The sequence below is a fragment of the Anabas testudineus genome, chromosome 5 (assembly GCF_900324465.2).
Source record: "Anabas testudineus chromosome 5, fAnaTes1.2, whole genome shotgun sequence".
In the NCBI taxonomy this organism is placed as follows: Eukaryota; Metazoa; Chordata; class Actinopteri; order Anabantiformes; family Anabantidae; genus Anabas; species Anabas testudineus.
The window spans coordinates 2,948,694-2,969,036 of NC_046614.1; the positions used below are offsets into that span (position 1 = coordinate 2,948,694).

General features: G+C 36.6%; 2 protein-coding genes across 2 annotated transcripts; one reads left to right on the forward strand and one right to left on the reverse strand.

Moving 5' to 3' along the window:
- Window positions 1–361: 361 nt before the first annotated feature.
- Window positions 362–4,518, reverse strand: optc (opticin). Its single transcript, XM_026344654.1, has 6 exons — window positions 4,339–4,518; window positions 3,159–3,315; window positions 2,866–3,024; window positions 2,569–2,771; window positions 1,845–1,940; window positions 362–529 (listed from the first exon to the last, which is right to left on the reverse strand). Exons 1-6 carry the CDS (start codon window positions 4,516–4,518, stop codon window positions 362–364), a joined length of 963 nt encoding a protein of 320 aa, XP_026200439.1.
- Window positions 4,519–18,658: 14,140 nt separating this feature from the next.
- On the forward strand, window positions 18,659–19,296 carry kiss1 (KiSS-1 metastasis suppressor). The gene is made up of 2 exons (XM_033326000.1): window positions 18,659–18,749; window positions 19,085–19,296. Exons 1-2 carry the CDS (start codon window positions 18,659–18,661, stop codon window positions 19,294–19,296), a joined length of 303 nt encoding a protein of 100 aa, XP_033181891.1.
- Window positions 19,297–20,343: the final 1,047 nt, after the last annotated feature.

The window sequence follows — 20,343 nt, forward strand, 5'->3', positions numbered from 1 at the left end:
ATACAGCTACATCATATAACTTGCTTCAAATATAAATAAAAAAAGAAAACACAAGGAATAAAACAAACTCTATATGCTGTAAATTTAATCTAACAAAGCATATTGTGACAGTGATATAGAATGTTCAATTAACATGTTTCTTTCATTTCTACAAGCCAAACTCTTTATTTTGCTTTTGGTATACAGGTGTTCTTTCCTTTTTTATGTGTTACAGAAGGTTTACACCACAAAATAAATGTTTTCATTAAAAATGGAAACCTACTATAACCTTGTCATACAAAATAAACATTACTTTTTAACAGCTTCTACTCTTGCAGTATTGTCTTTTTGCTAGAGCACGGTGTATGGTGTCTGGCAGCTGTCAGTGACTCCCTACAGGCAGGCGTGGAAGGCAGACATAGGCCTGGGGAAACAGATTGATGTTCAGGGGGTTGGCATCCAGTCTGATATCTTCTAGGTTATAGCGGATGAAGTTGTGATCATGGTGGTTACAGAAGGTGTCCTCATGCAGAGACTGTATGTTGTTATTCTAATTAGGAAGAAGAAAATGACTGTTTATACCTTCACACTGAAAATAGTTAGCATTAGCATTAGTTAACATTCTATTGTGACAAATTGGAGATTGACTCCAAAAAGTGCAATATAAACTCAGTTGATAGTTGAAACCCACATGATTGGAGTCATTATACAATACATATTACAATATTGAAATTCAAAACAGATTTAAAACATATCAGTTCAACTTATGATTATAGATATGTATGATATGTAAAAATGTACAGTAGTGTCTGAAGGTTTTGGAACTAAACAGAATTATACCTGTATCCTCATAAATGTAACTCAAAATCTTTTTATAACACAAACCCAGGAACAAGATAGAGGGAAGCCAGTTAAATTTTAATTATTAATTTTTATTAGTTAATTAACTAATTTTTTTATTATTGTGAAAAATTGACAATCTTAAATATTTGTCTGTGGCAAAAGTGAACCTGTGTCTTCAGCATGTGTATGACCTGTTTATACTTCTTGTGGTCTGACCATAGTCTGAAAGAACTGTCTTGATCATCTTGTCATGATTCGCTTTCTGACCTTCAGTTGACATATAGATATATTTCTATAGAATTTGCTTCTACAATTCTGAATTCATAGCTCCACAATAATAGCAAATCACTGGTACTCAGGCAGCCAAAAAAGCACAAATTATTAGACTGTCACACTATGTTTCACAGATAGGGTAATGTTTTATTGTTGGCACGCCGAGTTTAGTCTTTAGCAAACACTTTAACACTTTTCCTTAAACCCAAAATTTCTAATTTGGCCTCATCGATTAGCAAAAACCCTTTTCAATAGCCTAGTTATCTACATTTCAAACTGCAAATAAGCAACATTGTTGTTTTTAGAGAGCAGTGGCTTCTTCCTTAAAACTGTCCTCATTGTGAACTCACGTGAGAGACTGAAACACATACACAAAATGTCAGTGTCAGATTTTGACCCAGATGTCTTTTCTTTAAATAAGGCAGGGCCTCCCAGACTCACACCTGTTTGGCATCTGAAATATCTCACTGTAACTCTAGACAATAGACCCTAGTTCACATTCTTTTGCCTCATATAGACAAAGACTTCTTCCGATGCTTGATCTTGTTGGGTTTTATGCTTTATTGCCTTTTTCTATGTATGTTTTCTATGTGTGTTGTCTATGTCTGTGACTGTGTGCTGTGTTGTAATAGGTTGTTGTTATGCTGTTGTTAATTTGTGGAAATGGAGATGTACTTGTGGTGTGACAAATCTGACTGAAAACTGAATTTAACTAAAGAAGCAGCAGTATGCTATAAGTGTGCTTCTACCTGCAGGTGTAAAACTCTCAGGCTCAATGGCAATGGCGTAGGAATGTAATCCAATTTGTTGTCGGATAGATAGAGGGATTCCAGCTGGCTCATGTCCTACATTGAGGACAAAGAAGGAAGCACAGGTAACAATATAAGAATATATGAAGTTATTCACAAGTGAAAGTCTCATGTCACCTAGATAGTTGATATTCAATAAATATCAACTACTATACTAATACTCAACAGTTATTTCAGTTCACAATTGTCATCATGAAATCATTGTTTTAAATATGACTGCATGCAATAAATGAATATAGACCAGTCCAGTTCAGATTTGCACTATAAGACTTTATAAACAGACAGATAAGACAGATAAATAAAGTCTTAATTGACAAGACTGCCTATTTGAGAGAGAGGCATCCTCAGCTCAACCTCTCCAAGACAGAATTTCTTGTCTTCCCAGCCGGCCAATAAAACATAATTGTGAGTTTGGCAAGAACTCTGGCTATAAACTTATGATCATCAATGGTGAACTTTTCCTATTACACATAGAGACAGTGATATTTTAAGGGGGGACTGTGGCACAGTAGGTAGAGCAGTCGTCTATGAATCCCCGATTCCTGCCACTAAACCTTGAACCCTTGGCACTTAAAATGCAGCTGCCTGTCCATAAGAATTTCCTCAAGTAAGTATCAATTATTAATATTGTTATTTTGGGTTGAATTGTATGTAGATTATTTACCTTGAATCCCTCCGAATGTACTCCCCAACTGCTAAGCCTGTTGTTGCGTAGATCTATGTGTTTCATGGTGACAGGAAGTTCAGGCATAACCTGCAGGTTGTTACCAGCCAATATTAACTCCTGAATCTTTGGCAAAAAGCGAAACGTGTCCTCATCCATCTCTGAGATCTGATTCCCTGTCAGATCAATGGACTGGAGCTTATCTGTAAAATACATCAATCAAAATTGAGATTAAGATTGTCTATAATGTCATGTGTAGAGTACAGTAGATTGGCTGTGTACAAAGTGGTTTCTCACTGAGGCTGATAAAGTCAGTGTTCTTGACATGCCGGATCTTGTTGAAGCGGCCATAAAAATGGGTGGTGCCTTTGGGCAGGGGAGGGATCTGTTCAAGACCTATATCCTCACAGTACACACTCCCACCAATACATACACACAGTAGGCAGGTAGGCATACCTACACACAGACAGAAGACACAATTTATTTAACATTATGGACTGATCCCGTCTCCCTCCATACACACACACACACAATTAGCCAAACATATTTAATGTTGTACTTTTATACACCCATTTGATCCTTTGACTGACCCAAGCTGGTCTCTGGGCCAAAGAGACCTTGTCCCTTGTAATCCACGGTAACAGGACCTGGGTGCACTGTAGGCAGGGTCATGTCCTCCTTGGAATTTTTAACCGTGGCCTGGTTGGCTGGTGATGGGATGTCTGGTGCTACAGTATCTACCTCAATCTGTCCTCCCAGGGAAATCAGAGAGAGAGAGAGAGAGAGTGACACACAGACTTAAATGTCTTTTTTCAAATGTCTGGTACAGATATTATACAAAGAGTGCTTCTAGCTTGTTGTGAATGCAGGTCTTATGCTCTAGGTGGGTGGTAGGTAAAGTGCCTTGAGATGACATCTGTTGTGATTTGACACTATACAAATAAAATAAAATTTATTTAAATTATATCCTTTAACATGGAGTAAAGCAACAACTTCTGGGTCAGTCAAAGACGGTCTTCTCTCTCCTGTAGTTGTGCTTCCTCTTCTCTGTCACTTTTCTGCAGGTATCCTCGGCCTTGGAGCTGTACATCTTCAGATTCCAGTTGACCTGCCCATTGGTTTTGCTGCTTGTTGTTGTGTTTTGTTGCCTTGATTTGTTAAGCTCGAGGCAGATGACTGCCCACTATGAGCCTGGTTCTGCTGGAGGTTTCTTCCTCTAAAGGGAGTTTTTCCCATCCACTGTTGCCTAAAACCTGCTCAAATGGGATTGTTGAGTTTTCTATATATTTTTTTTATATAATTATACTTAATTATAGTTAAACCTATAGTTAAACCTTAAACTGTAAAGTGCCTTTAGATGACTTCTGTTGTAATTTGGCGCCATACAAATAAAATAACCTGTGCATTTGCCCAGAATACAAATGCAAAAAACCTGTAAGCACATGCATCTGTTGCATTGGGTTTTCAAGGGACATAAACAGAAACAGAGGCAAATCCAAGGGCAAAACCTCCACAAATTACTTGCTGGTGTTGTGACTTAATGTAACTCAGATGAGTTTAACCTTTAACCTTAACTTTTTGTTAAGGTCCTGTCTTCCCAATTTAGGATATGAACCATCAGAGGGCATTAATTACAGACGCTTTTGACACCAAATCAAACTGAAGAAAGTGGTTTCACAAATACAGAAAGGGCTCTCTTTGTTTAAAAATACTTATAATACCACAAAAACAACAATCACTACAAATGTCCCATCTCTTTCCTATCCTCACCTCTTGGTCCAAGTCGTCGTAATCATAATTTTCTCCATAAATATTGATGTCCAGGATGTTCAGGTCATAGTTTTCCATGTAAGAAGTTTTATCACCTGCCTCACCTGGAGGGGCCGCCATGCCAGGGCAACCACTGAGAAAAACTAATGACAGACCCACCATTAGAGGTTGCAGAGACATCTTCAGTTCAAACATGGAGGCCACCTGCTGAGACAAAGAAAGAATGGTTTCATTTTCACATTGTCAATATTTTAATTGTCACAACATTTCAAGTAAAATTTTGTCATAGTTCATACTTCTGCAATTTGTTATTTAAAGGTACCGAAAAACCGTAAGGTATGTAGTTCAGGTCCTCTGTCAGAGCGAGCTGTTTTCAGGGTGTGTCGCAGAAACCAATTTGACCTAGCAGACTTTGGGTTACAGCATCCTTCTTATCGCCCTGGTAACAGGGCGGTCTTCAAATACACAGGATACAGTGACAAGCAACTGGTTCAGCTTAAATCTAGAAGCTCACTGGTTTTATCGAGACAGTTTCCACCAGAGGCCCATGCAGACGTGCCAACCTTACCATCAAACAAGTTTGTGTAAGTGCCTGTGTATTGTAGCATGGCTAATGCTAGCAGGCTGATTCTGTTAGCTGTTTTAGTTGGTAATACTATAATACTGTAACTAAGTAGCAGAACGTAACGGTAGCTCAGGTCAGGTTACATATAACCAACTTAGACCTGACGCCTGTAAATAATGTTGTCATGAACAGACAAACATTTTGATAGAACAGAATGTTTATGAATGGTTAGTGAATGTAACCATATTATGGGACATAGGATGTGGCTAATGTTAGCGGGCTGTTTTGTCCGTATCATGTTTTGTAATAAAAATTAAATTAAATTAAATTGATCTCTTTATCACAAAATCACAACAGAAGTAATCGTCATCAACAGAAGACCTTATAAAATTTAATTGTATAAAGAATTATATAGAAAACCCAACAACCCTAAAACTCTCTTGGGGAAGAAACCTCCAAGAGAACCAGGCACAGGGTGGGAAAACATTTGTCTGGGTTGGGGTGAGTAGAAGTATCATAGCAACTTTATGCTGCGACAGCAATGATAACAACACACAGTTACACAATGTCTGTCTTGTTTAGAGTTTCAGATGCTTGATACTGGGAGAAAAGCTCACACCTTTCAATAGAATTGTGCAAGGGTATCTACAGAATATAATGTCAGGTGGATGATTTTTATTTTGTCATAATTTAATGTCACCTAGCTGTATTATACTATATCTAATTCACCCTACCTTATCCTACCATACCAGGCAGGACCCCAGGTGCAGGCTGTGCAAAGATGTCCCTAAAACAATACATCACATAATAGCGTGATGCAAGATGCTAGCAGGCAGGGCATACATGGAATGCCATAACCAAGTAGCTGGCATAGTGTACAGGAACATCTGTGCCGAGTACAGGCTGGAAGTCCCAAAGTTGAAATGGGACACACCTCCAAAGGTGGTTGAGAATGACAGAGCTAAGATCCTGTGGGACTTCCAGATACAGACTGAAAAACTGGTAATGGCCAACCAACCCGACATAGTAGTGGCGGACAAACTGGAGAACAAGGCTGTAGTGATAGATGTAGCAATCCCAAGTGATAGCGACATCAGGAAAAAGGAGCACGAGAAGATTGAGAAGTACCAATACCATTCGGAGGAATGTATTATGTTTATGTAACATAGTTATTACGTGGTGCACTCTGATGACATCAGAATACCTGTAGGAGCCAAATGGGCTGATTAATTATTAGTTAATCTCATATTGAACACTGGGTGTTACTGTGTTAATTGTATAGACACAGGTAACCTGTGAACCATGGTCATCAGGTGTTTGACCTGACAGCACAAAAGTGACCATACTGGTGCCAAGCTATGAGTTGAACATTATTTGTTTTTGCAACTTTACTGGAAGATTAATGAACCAGACTTTGGTGCTTGTAACAACAAATTGCCTTGTCGTCAAAAAAAATGTGTCTTCTCCTATGTTAGAACAATCAATGTCACAGTGAGGCAAACACATCAGCCAGGTTATTCCAGGTTAAAACACCTCACTTCTATAATATCAATGCTAGTTTCCCTTCAGTAGGTAAAGGATGAAGGTGTCATTAAAAAAAGGATGGGGGAAGTGGGAGTATTGGAAGTAGGAAGATATATAATTGATGATTACTGAATACTATTAATTCATGTTTGTTTTTAATTCATGTCTTCACCTGAAAGTTAACTTTCAGAAAATATGTGAGTGTGTCTGCATGAAATGATTAACAGGTAAATAGGCTCATGAGAAACCAAAGCAAATTAAATAAAAAATAAAACGGATAGAGAAAGCCTAGGCCAAAAATACATGGCAGAAAAAGAGGAAAAAGGTGCAAGGAAGGTAAAAATAAAAATAGAAAGATGACTTTCAGGTGGAAACGTGTTTATCTGGATGAAAAAAATAACAGGTAAATAAAAAAAGATTAATTAAGAACTAAAGCAAATAAAATCCTGAGTCATCTTTAGGCATGGGTCTAGGGGTGGGGTGTAGATCTGACATCTACTGCAGTCATAACTGTTGTGAGAACAAACATAATGGATCAGACGAAAGACCCAACATGGACTGTTAAAGAATGCAAAAGTTTGATGATGTCAATGGGTCAGAGACTTGATGCAGTTTTTGCAAGCATGGATTTGCAACTAAATAGTAAGTCTTATTCACTTTAATCTATTTTAAGTCTATCTGTTCCAATACTTTTGCTCACATGAAAAACGTGAGGTTTCAAAAAGCGCCATTTATTTAACACCTAAAAATAAAAGCTGAAATGTTGATCTTTTGTCTCGTATTTATCTCTTGATGTCAAACCCAAATGTTTTCAATCTACAGCAAAAATAAATAAACTGGCCTTGCTTTTCCAATACTTTGGAGGGGAATGTAGCTAAACAACCAATCAGAAAGTTCTTTAGTCTCGTAAATGGAAAACTTGGTTACCAGAGGTAGATTTCCAATGAACTCTGATTACTCTGCCATGTCTGTGTGTAGTCAAAGGTTTTGTGGAACAAGTTTTGTATGTGTCCGTTCATTAACAGTTTGTGTCTGTTTCTTCTAATCCATTATAATTGTCTATTGTGTTTGGCTATTGTATTTTTCTCTTATAGTTTAAATGTTCAGCTTTCTCCCTTTTAATGTTAAATTCTCCTCAACTTTAACTTTGTTATGTTTTTTCATTCATCTTTTTTCCTTCCTTGCAGCTTTTCTTCTTTCTGTCACCTTTTCTCTTAAATAACATCTTATCTTAGCCACCTTTTTTTGTCACATTTACATTTAATGAGGTGCATATGTGTGTGTGTCTCTATTCATTAACAGTCTGTGTCTGATTCATTATATTTCTGCTCACCTGTTATAGCTGCAGTAGGACTATACACCCCACCCCTCAACTTATGTCTATACATGACTTACACATTATACCCACTTCTACACCTGAAAGTGAACTTTCCTGTTGTCCTGTTTTTATAATTACTTGTATTAGTAGAGTCCTGAAAAGAAGAAAACATAGCATTTTTCACCTGTAAAATGTGTAAATTAGTTATTTGTACAATGTTTTTAACAAGCCTGACTGTAGTACCCACTCCAGGTGCAAAACCACATCCCAAACATCCAATAAAGGTCCATGTAATCTAATATGGACCGTTGATTGAATGTAATCATCTTTGTCTACTCAAGATGAAGAAAACGGTTGTGGTGGGATTTTATTTTTACTAGACTATTTAAATGTTTTCCCTGAATAAGAAAGCCTAATCTAAATTATCTTTAAAACTCCTTTCCAACGTATCTTCTTTAAGCTACTGATTTATTACTTGTACCATTGATCCACTCTGATACACCGGCTTCTTTTTCACAGGGGTAACTGTATCAGGTATTGACACAGTGAGACTGCGCTATTCAAATACTATAATTATCTATATAGCTAACATCTGGCTAGTATAGTTGTAAAATCATTGCCCTCCATATGTGAGACTGGGGTTTGAATCCCAGCTTTGGTCTGCCTCCAGTAGGGGTTCTTAGACAAGACTTTATGCCTGGCCTTATACCTCACTTGTAAGTGGCTTTGCATAAAAGCATCTGCTACTGTAAATGTAAATGTAGCCCACATCTTTTGTTGGACACTACTTCGACAGCCAGCATAATGTCAACATGCAGCAGTACATGTTGTAAAACTATAGAATCCAACATTGTTTTGGTTAATTTACACACTGATTGATTATTAATTTTAGTCTATAATTGGTGTGATGGGAGTTATTAATTCCTGTGTAACCTATAATCTTATTTTATTTACTTTTATCTTTAGCCAGGTCGCCCACTCTGGCCCTGGGAATAAGTCTCAAACATTTCTCAGTGGGTGTGTCACTAAGTGGGGAAAGCAATTTGAAACATAAACTGGCCAGTGGTGTTTCTGGAGCGTCTCTTTAGTATTATATCCTCTGAAACATTGACTACAACATGACTCATGTTGGCTCCTGAGGACCTTTACCTTTCCAACATTTTTCTGCTAAACTTCATTTTCATAACTTCATCTATTCATCTGCAAAATGCGTATCTCAAGGGCATTCATTCATCTCAATTTACATTAGAATCCATGACAGAGAGCAAAAAACTGTTTGTTTACTGGAGTAGATGGAAGTCATGCAAATTCTAGCAGTGACACTGAACCTAAGAAGAACATTTGTGATGCAAATTGTAGCAAGGGGTTGTATATACAAATTACTGCCTAATGAGGATGTAAGATGGATTGTACTATAGCTTGAGACTAAAATCATTGAGATAACTGAAATCAAGACTGTTTAATAGTTTAAGTTGTAGTCCCTTCCGTCATTATTGAACTACGAGAGCTTTGTTGACCGTTTGGTAAGACTGCCAGAGGAATGTTTACTTTGGAAGTTGACAGGATTAAGTGAGTGTTGACCTGCTGGGACAGCTCTACAGACATTGATGTTGTTTGGTGACAGAGCGCTATTACTATCTTTGACTAAATTATACTATACTCTTAGATATGTCCTGTCATACACTACTAATAAACTCTGGTCATTCTCATGCTGCTCTTTAGAGCATATACATCCATAACATGTGTGTATGTTACTGTATGGATGTGTGCATTGTTGCCATTAGAGTCACTGACTGTCACCTTATAAAGTTGAATTGCAGATAAATTAACTGTAATTTTACAAACATGTGCTGCATTTAAACTCCTGAACTACTTGCATGAAGTGGAGACTATATTACCCAGCTGTTTTTATTCATGTATATTCTGTTCAAAGAATTGTTCAAATAGAGTATTTACATTGTGCCTTAGGCTTTTAGAGCACAAGATGAATTAAGAATTTCAGCAGTGATTATACTAACCACTGGAACTGAGACTAATATCTCAAATACAGAATAATATCAACTTATAACTTATTCCAAGTATCTTGTAAATAACACTGTATTACAATAAATCACCATCACTTTCATTTAGTTTGAAGTGACTCAGCACTTAGATGAAACATTATCTTGCAAGAAAAACATCAAGGAAACAAAAAATGCAATAATAACAGAGAACTCACTGTTGTATTTCTGCTGTATACTTTGGAAGATGCCACAAACTTCAATGTTTCTAAGCCTGTTGCTCTTCTTTGCTGCTTTATCCCCTTTGGGTTTTCAGACTGGTCCCATGTACTCTGCAGGCCTCTGTTATTCACTTTGGTCAGTGCAGCATGTGCACAATTTGTCATAATGTGGGGAGAGAGAATGGGGGTCGGGGGATGGAGGCATTCGGGGTGTGAAGCAGCATAATGACTGAGTTTTAAGCTATTTGGGTCAATGTGTACTCAGCTGTGACTACTGGCCCCTTCAAGACACAGGAACACATACCCGCAATCAGCAGAATCAGTGCTGGAAATGCAGCAGGAATATAACTACTTTAAATATATTCAGCAATAGACTGGTTTACAAATATCTTGGAGTTTTCTATTATTTATCCAAAATAGATCATTAACAGGAGAAACTGGTGGGCAAAACTTTATAATACATGTGATTTACAAAATAATTTTATTAAAATGTAGAGTAATACTTCACTCTCTATTGAATGGTGCTGCAATAGAGAGTTTCTCTAATCCCCCTAGCCCGATTACGGTAACCAGATTTCCCATTTACATGTAAGAAATCAGCTGAATGTAACTCAGTTTCTTAAGTGCATGTAAATAGATCTGCCCCGCCCCCAGCTTTTCTGTGTGTATGATGTAATATGTATATGTGTGTGTAGAACATTTTTTAGGTTAAGTTAGGAACTCTCTAAGTTTTCTAAGAATGTTTGTAAAATATGGCCCCTGAACACTAACCACCCACTTTAGAGAAGAACAAATGCAAGTCGTGAGACAACTCCCATTTGTAATCTCATCAAATAACTGTATTTGCTGAGAACTTAGTACACAAGTAAATAATGCACATAGCTGTCGGATGTAACACCACCACAAGGAAATACCCAAAGAGCTCCATTCTGCACTCAATTCTTTTCTATCCTTTTGTTGCCTCTGTCCCAACATTTTTGAGATGAATTGCTGCCATCAATTTCAAAATTAGTTTGATTTGTATTTACAAACATCGTCAGAGAGCTTCTACCTGAGCCTATCTAGAAGTCCTAGGCTAAGAGTGATTTAGGAACATTCTTAGAGCAACTCTGAGCTGGGAAAGGACAATATTTCTTAATTCAGTGATGATGTGAGTTTGACCATGTTACTAGGGATGACAAATTGTTTTAAAAGCTGTGGTTGATCAAAAAAACAAACAAACAAACAACGAAAAAAAAAAAACACCCAGATTGAAACTGTAACTGCAACTATGTTTTGACTGGTTGATGGTGTCAACTGTGACATCAGTATGTGCCAAAGGACAATTTTAGTTAGCCATCATGATGGAGGTTCCTATTGCAATTAGTGTCCTCCAGTCAGTGTTCATGTTGACATAAACTAATATTAATATAAATGATATGGCCTCATGTCAGGCAAGGGGATTGCCATAAAACTAAGGTATTTGTTTTCTGACACTTTGTCCCAATAAAGAAATTAATATTTTGATTATGATGAACTTAAAATGATAAGCTTACCTTTATGTTAAGACACAGTTTAGGCATTAATACAATCTGATTTAAAAAATTATGTTTAAATGGTCTGCACTTAAATAGCACCTTTCTACTTATTGCTACTCAAAGCACTTTTACACTGTGTGTAAATGAGAAGCAAACATTTACACAACAATGGCAGAACTGCCATGCAGCTGACCTAACTCACCGGCAGCAACTTGAGGTTCAGAATTTTGCCCAAGAACATTTTGACATTTGACAGGAGGAGCCAGCAATCACATGAAATGTAGAAGGCTGCTCCTCCACCTGAGCCACAGCTGCCCATAAAAGAAATATATTATTGGGCCCTATTGTTGGCCAGTCTATTTAAGTAGCAGAGTTGATTAAAATTTACAGTACTGTATTAAGTATTTTCCTCTTCCTGATTTTTTTTATTTTTTGCATATGTGTCACACTGAAATGATTCAGATAATCAACATACTTTTAATAGTAAAGAAAGGAAACCCAAGTAAATAGTGCAGTTTTTCAATAATCATTTCATTTATTAAGGGAGAAACGATGTCCAAATCATGGCCCAAGTTGAAAACATAATTGCCTCCTGCTTGCTAAATGATGAATGGGCTGTGATTAACCACATTTTTTGAAAAGCTTAGTTAAATTTCACTTGTCACACCCAGACCTGACTACAAACAGACCTGTTGAATCAAGAAATTACTTAAAGAAGTTGTCTGACAAATTGAAACATGCTAAAAGATCTCAGAAAACAACAAATCTGTGATCAAAAGAAATTCAAGAACAGATAAAAATTTAATTCAATAAAATTTTATTTGTATAGCACCAAATCACAACAGAAGTCATCTCAAGGCACTTTACAGTGTAAGGTTTAAGACCTTACAGAGTATAATTGTATACAGAATTATATAAAAAAACCAGCATTCAGCACTGTTGCCACTCTCCCTAGGCGTGATCGTCCTGTAAAGATGACTGCAAGAGCACAGCGCAGAATGCTGAATGAGGTAAAGAAGAATCCTAGAATGTCAGCTAAAAACGTACAGAAATCTCTGTCACATGCTAACATTTTTGTTGACACATCTACAATAAGGAAAACATGAAACCAGTATGTAGTACATTGGAGGACACCACGGAGGAAGCCATTGCTGTCCAAAAGAAATATTGCAGGACGTTTGAAGTTAGCAAAAGAGCACCTGGATGTTCCACAGCACTACTGGCCAAATATTCTGTGGACAGATGAAACCAACATTGAGTTACAACAAAAAAACACACAACACTATGTGTGGAGAAAAAAAGGCACAGCACACTAACATCAAAACCTCATCCCCACTGTAAAACATGGCGGAGGGAGCATCATGGTTTGGGGCTGCTTTGCTGCCTCAGGGCCTGGACGGATTGTTGTCATTAATGGAAAAATGAATTCCAGAGTTTATCAAGACATTTTGGAGGAAAACGTAAGACCATCTGTCCGACCAACTGAAGCTCCACAAGTAATTCAACAAAAGAATAGCTTCAACAGAACAAAATACACCTTCTGGAGTGGCCCAGTCAGATTTAAATGCTGTGGCATGACATTAAGAGAGCCATTCACAACAGACATCTCAAGAATATTGCTACACTGAAACAGTTTTGTGAAGAGGAGTGGTCCAAAATTACTCCAGATCGTTGTGCAGGTTGGATCTGCAACTACAGGAAATGTTTGGTTGAGGTTATTGCTGCAACCAGGGTCAACCAGTTATTAAGTCCAGAGGTTCACATACTTTTTCCACCCTGCACTGTGAATGTTTACATGTTCAATAAAAACATGAAAACATATAATGTTTGTGTAGTATTATTTTAAGCAGACTGTGTTTTTCTATTGTTGTGACTTAGATGAAGATCAGAGCACATTTTATGACAAATTAATGCAGAAAACCATGAAATTCCAAAAGGTTCACAAAGTTTTTCTTGCCACTGTATATATGTGCCCCTTAGGCAATATTATTAGGAAACACTATACATTTCCATTGCTATGCAGATGATACCCAGCTATACTTATCTATGAAACCAGAAGAAACTAATCAATTAATCAAACTTCAAACATGCTTAAAAGACATAAAGGCCTGGATGTCCTCAAATTTCCTTCTCCTAAATCCAGACAAGACAGAACTTATTTTGTTTGGTCCTAAAAATCTCAGAGACACTATGTCTAATCACATTCTTACCGTGGATTACTTAGTATTGAAGAAGAAGAAAGGCCTTTATTTGTCATTTGTCACATTTACATGTTACAGATGATATTGGTCCTCTGCATTTAACCCATCCCCTGGGGGGTGCAGTGGGCAGCTACATACAGCACCCGGGGAGCTAGCGTAGAGTGTCTTGCTCAAGGACGGGGTTTTAACCCCAAACCTTCTGTATTGCAGGCCAATGATCTACTCATTGAGCCACCAGGCAATTACTTGAGGCCTATTGGCCTTAAGTTATATGTAAGAAATCTCTGAGTTATCTTTATCTTTAAAGAAATCTCTAGAACTGCCTTTTTTCAACTGAGAAACACTGTTAAAATTAGGAGTGTCCTGTCCTAAAGTGATGCTGAAAAACTAGTCCATGCATTTGTCACTTCCACTATTGTAATTCATTATTAATAGGATGTCCCAAAAACTCCTTAAAAGTCGCCAGTTAATCCTAAATGCTGCAGCCAGAGTTCTGACTGGAATTACGCACCAGATACTGGGACCTGGATGGCTTGTTTTATATTGCGCGGAGCTGAGTCTCCAATTCTTTTAGCCCTGTCTCCAATGCAGTAAATAACTTACATTTATTACAAATCCCCTTTATCACTAAAGCAGGCAGAAGGGTAACTAAACATCAGACACACAGACCAGGTCAGAGCAAGACTAGGGAGAAGAAGCTAGCAGACCGCAGAAAACAAGAACAGAAATTTTACAGAGTTTTATCAGGCGCTTGAGTAATACAAGCATATGTTATAACTTTTGCTTCAGTTGCTGTGCACTAGAACTATGTATTTAGTTTAAGTTAGTTAAAGCATTAACGGTAATTGCACAAAAACAGCAAAATTGAATACCAAATCAGTGTTTGCAACAGGAAGTGATGCAATAACCCTACTGTAGGAGGAGCAGCAGCTGGTTGAGGAAAACCAGGGTAATCTCAATTCTCAAATTGACATGTATCATTCAGGAAAGGGTTACAGAGTCGTTACTAAAGCTTTTGACACTCACACACTTTTGGCACAGTGCACAAATGCAGAAATGGAAAAAACATGGAACCTTCCCAGAAGTGGCTGGCCTACCAAAATAATTTTTATAAAAATAAAACAACCCAGAACAACATCTAAAGTTCCCTCAGGCCTCTATTGCTTCTATGGGAGAGTTTCAAGGTGGAAGCTTCTGCTGACCAAAAAGGACACAAAGACTAACTAACTTACAACATTTCATAAAAAAAAACACCATACTAACTGTCAAACATGTAGTGTGATGGTCATGGAATCATGAATTCTGCATTCTATCAGAAAATCCTAAATGAGCATATCTGGTTTGTGACCCCAAGCACAAGGACAGTCATCTCAAACACATCAGCATGTCCGCCTCTGAACAGCATAAAAAAAAAATGAAAATAAGTTTTAGGTTTTAGCATGGCCTGTTCAAAGTCCAGACTTTAATCCACTTGAAATGTTGTGAAGTGACCTTAAACAGGCTGTTAAAAAACAAAATGCACAGAAACCCTCACATGTGGCTGAATTAAAACTATTGCTGTTCTTTTCTCTCTCCTCTTTCCTCTCACCCCAACCAGTCAAGGCAGATGGCCGTCCACCTTGAGCCTGGTTCTGCTGGGGATTTTTTCCATTAAAGGGAGTTTTTCCTCTGCTATGTAATTAGTTTAAGATTTTACACTGTAAAGTGCCTTGAGATTTGTAATTTGGCACTATATAAATAAACTGAATTCAATTGGACTGAATTGAACAAATCTGTTACTGTATATGTTGTTCTTGCATGTGATTAATTGGGAATCTATGGGTTTAGCTCACACTCTGTAGCCCTCCATAACTGTACTGACATTGACCAGGTTCAAAACTTCCTGTCTCTTGGTCTCATTGTGACTCAGAATTCACCAGAATTCATGTTATGTCTGGTAGATATTACAGGTGGTGTTTAACAGGTGTGTTTTCATGAACAGTGAAAAGGTTTACTACACTCACTAAATAGACTTTCTATGTTTTTTTCTCTTTGAATATTCACAGAAAAAGACGTTTCTTCAATTATATGAAAAGCATGTCCATACAGTAAGTATTTTCAGTTTGTTATTCAGCCCATTTCACTTTTATTGTGTGCTTATTGTCATGACCTGCACTCCTTTTTGTTCACTACAAAACTAATGTCATGTCTTTCATGGAAATACCAAAGTAGTAACTGAACCATATGCACACATCAGTATTTTGGAATTTTAGGTCAAATCTATAAAAGCAAAGGTGGATGAACAAGAAAAACTAATGGAGCAAGTATGTGTGTGTGTTAGTGCATCCGCACAATATATGGCACCACACTCATCAGCAACCAATGATCACTGGTGATGACGTAAGTTGGTGTCACCACATAAAAGAGAGGTCTAGGCCAAGAGTGGGAGCAGAGGGTCTCAGCACACACTTTCAGCACACAGGTAAGGATTAAACAACAATTCTTTTTTAATCTCACATTCTATTTATACTTTTTTTTATTCTTTGTTTGATCATGTGAGGATTTGGTCGGTATGGTTAACGTTCTTGCAGTCCTAAAATTAGTGTTTGTGTGGATGGGTAGGTGGTGTGTTTAAGATTAATATTTTTACAGATTAGTATTCTCATACATATATATGTGACAATGCTTACACTTACCATGTCACTGTAACAACTTAGCAAACAGTTTAGTGGTTATTGTAGGCAGTAGCAAATGGTGGTCTGTTGGGTCAGAAAGAATCAGCAGCCACAACGACATAAAACAGATAGTTATATGTTATAGAGTTATATATGTTCAGATAGGAATAATACAAGACGCCGACATAACTCTATAGAAAGTCAAAGTAAAGAAAATCACACACAAGTAGACAACATAAGCATGAGTGAAAAATTAATCAAACCTTAAATACTACTACTATTGCTATAACTACTACTACAACCAAAAATAATTATAATGGTCATAATATTCAACAATCATAATAATTGATCTACATACACACACTTAATAACTAAAAATTCCAAACATTACCATAGACATAACAACAGTCAAAGATTAATTATTTATCAAAAGAATTGTGTAGTGTTTCATCTCTGCTGGGTGTTTTGAGCTCAGAGTGAGATGTTCCCAAGCAACCAGAGTCCTGCACTCAGTCTGTGTGTGACGACTCTACTGTTACAAAGACGTTTCAGTTCTCACTGCACTGAGCCCTGGTTTGTTTCCTAATTACATAATTCTAATTTGATTGTGACTATTAAATATTTCTTTTAAGTACTATTTTAAGTACCTGACAGGAAAGTACAGTATGTTGGTGTTTTCCTGAATCCTGCAACTTCATATGAGACAAGACTTTTTAAAATTTAAATTTAAAGTGTAAAATATCAATATGGTAAATGGTAAATGTGCTCATTAACCTAATATTTATGAACCAGGACCTGCAGTATTTTACATCAAGTAGCACTTGAAAAATACAGTGTGCAAGATTACATTAGTAAAATACATCAGTTATAAAATATGTCATACTTTTAACATTTACTGAAGCTCAGTCAGCCATCTACCACAAAGACTGGAAATGGTCAAAACATGCATAATAATAATAATAACAATAATAATCCACCTTCAGCTCTGAAGAAGCCTTGTGGCCAAATGCATCAGTAGATTGTAGAGTATGACTTTTTTGGTTTTGACTTTGGAATGATGTTTTTTTTTTTAAGGAATATAGAAGACACTTACTTTTTAAGTCACCCTATGGGTTTTTAGTTTTCAGTGCAGAGAATACACCAGATTTCTCTCAAAAAAACAAACAAAAAAAAAATATACATAGACAGTATCTGGAAACAGTTTCTGCAGGTATCCTCGGCCTTGAAGCTGTATTTGTCCACAGTGCAGGTTCTGGCCCTACCTACCTGCCCAGTGTTTTTGCTGCTTGTTGTTTTTTGTTGCCTGCTGATCTTTTCTCTCTCTTCTTTCCACTCACCTCACCCGGTTGAGGCAGATTGCTGCCCACACTGAGCCTAGTTCTGCTGGAGATTTCTTCCTCTAAAATTAGAGGAAGAAGTGGAGAGAAAAACCCTTTTGCATTTAAAAGGTTTTTTCTCTCCACTGTTGCCCAGAGCTTGCTCAAATGGGATTGTTTGGTTTTCATTGGTATCAGAGGTTGAGTATTAATTGTGGACTGACTGTGGTGCATTAATTTAGCTTGGCCTGTGTGAGGTTTGTGTTTATATTAAACTATAGTTAAGACATTTTCAAATACCTCAACAGGCATGCACCTCCCTATACACACACACACACATTTGCACCTATACAAAAAATACTACCCACAAATAAAAAAACAACAAAAAGAGCCTCCTGCCATTTAAACTACTACTACAAAAAAAGAAAGAAGGAAAGAAAAAATAAGACAAACTCTCACTGAAAAAACATATAGAGTAAGTGAGGAGGTGTTGTTTTGCTGTTTTCACTGTGAATCTGCTGTAGCCAGGAAAAACAATGGCAAGTTTTCATCCAAGGTTGTTGTTGTTTGGCGGTGTTTGGACTGAGCCTGAGCAGTGATTGGGAGAGAAGCGACAATAGGTCAATCAACCATTCAAGAACCGGTTTCTACAAAACCAGAAAATATATAAAGGAGTGCACTTCTAACATATTTTGTGTGTCTACATGCATGCAAGTCATATATGTGTACAAAAATGAACAAAATGTCGATATTGCTTATTATGGGCACTTTAAGTAATTGATTATATAACACTGAACTACAGTGTAACACGTTGTTTGTCAGTAGCAAATGCTTAGAGGCCCTAGAATGTTATGGTAATAACATAACCTAATAATGATATGGTAATGTTAAGTTTTTTATTATAATAAAGAAGGCCACTGGGACTAAAAACATTTTACTGTGATAATTTCTGTCTGTTTGCAGAGAAATTTCAGCAGCAGCTTTAACATATTGACATCGTCACAATGCCACGACTCATTGTTGCTCTGATGATAGCTGCTTTGTCAACAGAGGACTACACTACCAGCAGTTGGAAATCTGCTTACTACAGTGAAGGTACAATCAGATATCTAATGGCTTGGAAAATCATTCTGCAGATACAGACAAATAATGCATGACATCAGATTACAGAATATTGTGTCATTGTCTAAAAGCAATTTGAGTCACAAAAAGGAAAAAGCCTGTTAACATCTGGAAAACCTAGGCAGATTTTCTAGACAGACCAAGCTCAATTTATACCAAATATTGGAAAGAGTGCCCCTTTAATTCATATTAAAGTTTACATTTTACTTATTTTTTATTTAAGTAAATTGATATTTATGTTTTTAAGTGCATACATTGACCTTGTTTTATGTATGCAATGTTTGTTTTGATCTTTGTTTGTCCTTTAGATCAGGAAATTCTGAAAGCCCTGAGAGATGTAAGCCATGCATCAATACCATTATCAGCAAAGACTGCAGTGAATTTACTTGCTGACAAGGTCCATTTTCCTAATAGAAGATTTTCCAGGACAGCCTGGTGGATCCTCCCTCAGACTATAAAGAAGCGTCAAGATATGTCTCCATACAATATCAACTCCTTTGGTCTACGTTATGGAAAATGACACCTGATGTCTGCAGTTATTCTGTGTTGAGACTTTAAAGATACAGGTTAAATATTTTATATTTTTATTAAAACTTTTTAAATTAAATGTAATTGAATTTAAGGCTCATTAAAATAATCCATAAAAGATTGTGTTTCCTTTGTGTGACTCAGAACAGAAGAAACTGGCAGCTACAATGTACAGATTTAAGCACAAATTATTAGCTCAAAGCAAATTCCAAAGTACGTCTTTAAAAATTTTCACAAACCACAGTGAAAAAGGACAACATTTTAAAGAAACAAAGCCCTCACCCAAGATATGAATAACAGCACACATACTTTTGACAGGGGACAAATAAAAAATACAATATTTTGTCATCAATATCAGGTTTTATTCATTTTTGTTCATAAATTGTAACAAATTGACTTCCTTTGTGAGTATACAGAATATTTAGATTACAAACAAATACCATGGCTTTTAAGAATACAAAGAATACAAATGTAATCTAAATTAGAATGTTTGGTTCAACAAATGTTCCAAAACACACAGATTACACAACCAACACATTGGTTTTCTTGGAAGTGCCGTTATCAGTTTGGACATGTGGTGAAGACGCAAGCGTAAAACAAGATAAAATTGCATCTCTTTGTGTGTATTTTGTAATCTTTGTTTCTTCTTTGAGCTGAACCACAACTTTTCCACTTATGCAACAAGGGTTTTCTTCTTTTTTATCTTTTCACTTCTCAATGGTTTCAACATTCCTAATACTAAGAGAACCTTTAATACTTAAAACAAAAATGGAAATAATCAAAACTATACTTTATATACTGAATAAAAATAAAGAGTAGAAAATCAACTGTTTTGTTCTAAAACTGTGCATACATCTGTTCCTTACAGTAGAGGGTATGTAATGTAGATTTTACTTATCTATCACTAAAGCACATACGGATAAAGCTGTAGCCATCTGTGTAGTAAAGTCTGAAGTGCTGTGAAAAAAAATGTGTTTATGCTTTTAGATCCTGTAAGGGAAAAATAGTTTCCTAAACAGAATATCACATGTACACTTAA

Bases quoted from the DNA above. Each gene is read 5' to 3' on its own strand.
- optc (XM_026344654.1), bottom strand. From the start codon at position 4,518: ATGTCTCTGCAACCTCTAATGGTGGGTCTGTCATTAGTTTTTCTCAGT. The intron at 3,025-3,158 runs GTCAGTCAAAGG...GTCTGTGTGTAG, and splicing joins TGGCCCAGAGACCAGCTTGG to GTATGCCTACCTGCCTACTG. The intron at 2,772-2,865 runs GTGAGAAACCAC...TGTATTTTACAG, and splicing joins CACTGACTTTATCAGCCTCA to ATAAGCTCCAGTCCATTGAT.
- kiss1 (XM_033326000.1), top strand. From the start codon at position 18,659: ATGCCACGACTCATTGTTGCTCTGATGATAGCTGCTTTGTCAACAGAG. The intron at 18,750-19,084 runs GTACAATCAGAT...TTTGTCCTTTAG, and splicing joins ATCTGCTTACTACAGTGAAG to ATCAGGAAATTCTGAAAGCC.